General features: G+C 43.8%; 1 protein-coding gene across 1 annotated transcript in view; it reads right to left on the reverse strand.

The window, feature by feature from the left end:
• DCAKD (dephospho-CoA kinase domain containing) overlaps nt 1-3,822 on the reverse strand; it is a 9,486-nt gene extending 5,664 nt beyond the window's left edge. The window contains 2 exon segments of the mRNA XM_044423650.1: nt 2,209-2,412; nt 3,696-3,822. Of these exon segments, the coding sequence (XP_044279585.1) occupies nt 2,209-2,412; nt 3,696-3,807 (316 nt within the window). The 5' untranslated portion in view covers nt 3,808-3,822.
• Nucleotides 3,823-4,241: the final 419 nt, after the last annotated feature.

The following is a 4,241-nucleotide window of genomic DNA, read 5'->3' on the forward strand; positions in this document are numbered from 1 at the left end:
TGGACCTCACAGCGGCTTTCGATACCATCGACCATGGTATCCTTCTGGATAGGCTAGTGGGATTGGGGGTCGGAGACACTGCTTTGCAGTGGTTCTGCTCCTATCTCAATGGCCGATTCCAGAAGGTGGTGCTGGGGGACTATGGCTCTGCGCCATGGCAGCTATGCCATGGAGTTCTGCAGGGGTCCATTTTGTCCCCCTTGCTATTTAACATCTACATGAAACCACTGGGAGAGGTCATTAGGAGATGTGGGCTGCGGAATCATCAGTATGCTGATGATACCCACCTCTACTTCTCTTTCTCAACCAATCCAGGTGAGGCAGTGGCTTTGCTGAACTGGTGCCTGGCCAAGGTAATGGGCTGGATGAGGGCCAATAACTGAAGCTCAATCCAGACAAGACGGAGGTCATGTTGGTAGGCGGTTCGGGCTTCGGGGTAGGGGACCTGGACCTTGTCCTGAATGGGGTGGCACTCCCTCTTAGGGACAGGGTTCGCAGTTTGGGAGTGCTCCTCGACCCAGAGCTGTTGTTAGAAGCTCAGGTGACAGCGGTGGCAAGGAGCGCTTTCCTTCAGCTTCAGCTGATCCATCAGCTGCATCCCTACCTGGAGGATGACTGCCTGGCAACAGTGACACATGCATTGGTAACTTCCCAATTAGACTTCTGTAACGTGCTCTACATGGGGCTGCCCTTGAAGACAGTCCAGATAATTCAGTTGGTGCAAAATAGAGCTGCCAGGTTGCTGACGGGGACTGGGCGTCGTTCTCATATAACCCCAGTCCTCTGTCAGCTTCACTGGCTCCCCATTGAAGTCCGGGCCCAATTCAAGGTGCTGGTTATTACCTATAAAGCCCTTAACGGCTTGGGACGTGGTTATCTAAAGGAGTGCTTGCGTCCATATCTGCCCTCCCGCCCCTTGAGATCGGCGGTAGAGACCCTTCTGGGAACCCTCCGTGAAAGATATTAGGAGGGTGAGTACCTGGAGGAGGGCCTTCTCTGCGGTGGCGCCCCACTTATGGAATGCGCTCCCCAGAGAGGTCCACCTGGCGCCGTCATTATTTGTTTTTTGGTGCCAGGCCAAGACCTTTTTATTTAAACATTATTTTAATTGTTGAATTTATTTATTGATTTTATATTTATGCCGGGATGTCTCCAGATTTTTAAGTATTTGTATAGTTATTTATTTGTATTGGAAGCCGCCCTGAGGCTTTTGTGAATGGGGCGGCATATAAGTGTTCCAAATAAATAAATAAATAAATAAATAAATAGTAAGTGTTTGTATTTTATTTTGACTATGTTCTATTTTCATTCTCTTAACTGTCCTATTTTTAATGTTTGGTATGTACAATACCCCAGAAGAAGAATTTTCCAAAACATGTTGGACATGATAATTTTTCTTTTCAGCATTTCGAGTGTCCTTCCTTCCTTGTTTTAAGATGAATTACTCCAAGAAAATTTAATTAGAATAAATGTTTTTTCCTCATGGAAAAATCCATTTTTTAAGAAAGTCAGTTCTTTATGAAGACAGCTCCTTTTCTCACATGTTTTCCTCTCTCTTCTTCTAAGTAAGATTTCCACAAGCCCTAGAAACTGGAGGACAGAACTTCACAATCTCCCCTTTATCCTGTCCGTCCTCAATATATCCCAACTCCATCTAGTAAGGACACTTTTCTTTTCTGCCCTGCAAGGCAGCCAGTGATATTATCAGGTACTTGATTAGACAGGTTTGACAGCTGTAATTGTTGCAGGTATCAGAAGAATGAAAGGGAAGAAATATAAAGACACTGGAGAAATCCTAGCTGTCAAGCCATTATTTTACCTTATCAGTTCCAAAGGAGCTTATGAGGGACATTTCCCAGCACTCAAGGGAGACCATTATGCAGGGAAGATGCACCAGCATTTCAGAAGTGTGACATTATGCACAATTGCTCCTGAAGACTCTTTTGTGTGTGCTCTTTAATGCAATACTAAGGGAGTGAACGCAAAGGGCAAGTATATGGAAGGGAAAATTCTCAGGATGTAAACCATGATTCACAAACAACATGGCACAAGGGAAGCAGGCAAAGATGCCTTTTCCAGTCCTTTGGCTCTCCCTGCCAAAGCAAAATGAAACAAATACATGGCCAAGAGAGATCTTGCAGTTTTTGTCAGCAGATATGGCTGCCTTGAGGATTCTGCAAAATAAAAACAAGCCCACCAGCAGCTTACCCAACACAAAGTATTTCAAGATCTGTTTAAGCATCTCCTTCTGGATCTCAGGGTGAGTGATGGAATTCAGCAGCTGACGTTTTTCTGGCTGTGAGAAAATTATGTTTCTTAGAGCTTCACGGTTGATCTCACCATTCTCCAACAGTATTTCAGGACCAAAGGACTGCACAATACGTTGGTATGCCAGGAAGCCAGGCTGGACCACTGAGGAAAGGAAAAGGATGTTTCCTTAAATTTTTGGTCAGGGGTAGTACTGAGAAACTTGGTCAGAGCCAAAATGACAATGGCAACCTACTGCAAATTGGCAGGTGTCTGCCTTTTAACGCACTTAGCCAAAACTCTGCAATTGATAAGAACAGCAGGTTCCACCTACAAACAAATGAGGGGAAAAGGAAGATAACCCATTGCTAAGGAAACAGAAAGCCAAGTTTCCCCTTGAAAATTAATTATTTCTTTCTGAGATTTACATCCCGTCTTTTTTCTCTTTACAAAGAAGTCAAATCGGCTTACATCATTCTCCTCCTCCCACTCCTATCTCCACAACAACCACCCTGTGAGGTAGGTTGGGATGAGAGTCAGTGAAAGTCACCCAGTTGGCTCGATGGCCAAGCAGGGGCTAAAACCCAGCATGAGTCCCAGTCCTGTGCCCTTAACCACTGCGCCACACTGACTCTTGTATAAGTGCTTGCATCTCCAGCACTGATCCTCAAACAAATCTATAAGAACACAAAAATTGTCCTACTTCATAAGACCAGTGGTAAATCTGGAGCAGCAATTTGCCATTTAGAAGTAGTTAGCCAGAGGCAACTGGAAGCATGAAAGCAAGGCAGTATGGCAATATTCATCCTCTTGAAGACCAGGTGTATTTAAGTAGCCAAAAGACAAGAGAGCACATTTCTTGCTAATGTGGATAGTAGCCCTGACAGATGTATTCCTCACAAATGTACAATAAAACAAAAATGACATAAACAGCCGTTTATGATAATGAACAAAACAATATTCTGTGACAGCAAATTCTCTGGAGTAACAGTGTAATACTATGCCCCCTCTAATATTGGCTGCCCCAAGTGATGACAAATGCTACCCTAAATACTACATATAATTGTATAGCTTTTGGATGGGGAAAATGGCTATAGAGAAATGGATATAAACGGAGAAATAACACCTTATAATTTGCATCTTAATGCTTAAAACACAGTCCACTGCAGTTAGGAAAGCAAATCCATCCACTGCTCCTTCTCTGCCCCCATGTATTCATGCTATCTCCTAACTCTGGAGGCCAAACCATGTGTAGTTAAACCTCCTTCAAGACATTTGAGAATGCTACTGTTAAATGAAATGATGGCAAGTGGAATGGAGCTGTATCCAGTCATCTCTTATTTGCAAATTCCATAGGAAGTATTACCTCTAACTGCTGAATTGCACCTGCTATTCATCTTCTGTTCATTCCTGTAACAAAAAGTATAGGATTGCTGCAGAAAGCTCACCTTGCCTGGCTAGAACATCAGCATCAATAATGGCACAGCCCAGTTCCCTCAGCATGGCTACTGCTGTGCTTTTTCCGGATGCGATGCCACCTGTCAGTCCCACTAGAAACATCCTGCCCTGGAAAACAAACAAAAAGCCAATTAATTAATTATGCAAAAGAGCTATTAAGTTTCAGTCAGTCAGTGAACTTTTAAAAGGAAAGCAGAGGTTGAAAATTTCCCCTCACATTTCCACTCCCCTGTCCTCATTCCTCCTGTCTTAAATTTAGAAGAAAATGACAGCCTTTTCACTTTAACATTTCCTGGTCAGTAGCAGTGCTAGTGAAATGCAAAGCCATATTCAGGTTTTAACCGATCAGACAGTGGAGTATGGGGCAGATAAGGCTTACTGTATGAGACTGCATAATTCTAGTCATGATTACATTGAAAAAGGGCCTACATTTCCCAGCAAGCCCCTTTTCTGCCTAAAAATGCATAGGATCAAGCCCTTCTATGAGCAGGCCGATGATCTGTACGGACCGTCTCACTGGCAACAGCCCTCCAGAG

The sequence above is a fragment of the Varanus komodoensis genome, unplaced genomic scaffold (genome assembly GCF_004798865.1).
Source record: "Varanus komodoensis strain SLA01 unplaced genomic scaffold, ASM479886v1 scaffold1444, whole genome shotgun sequence".
Classification (NCBI taxonomy): Eukaryota; Metazoa; Chordata; class Lepidosauria; order Squamata; family Varanidae; genus Varanus; species Varanus komodoensis.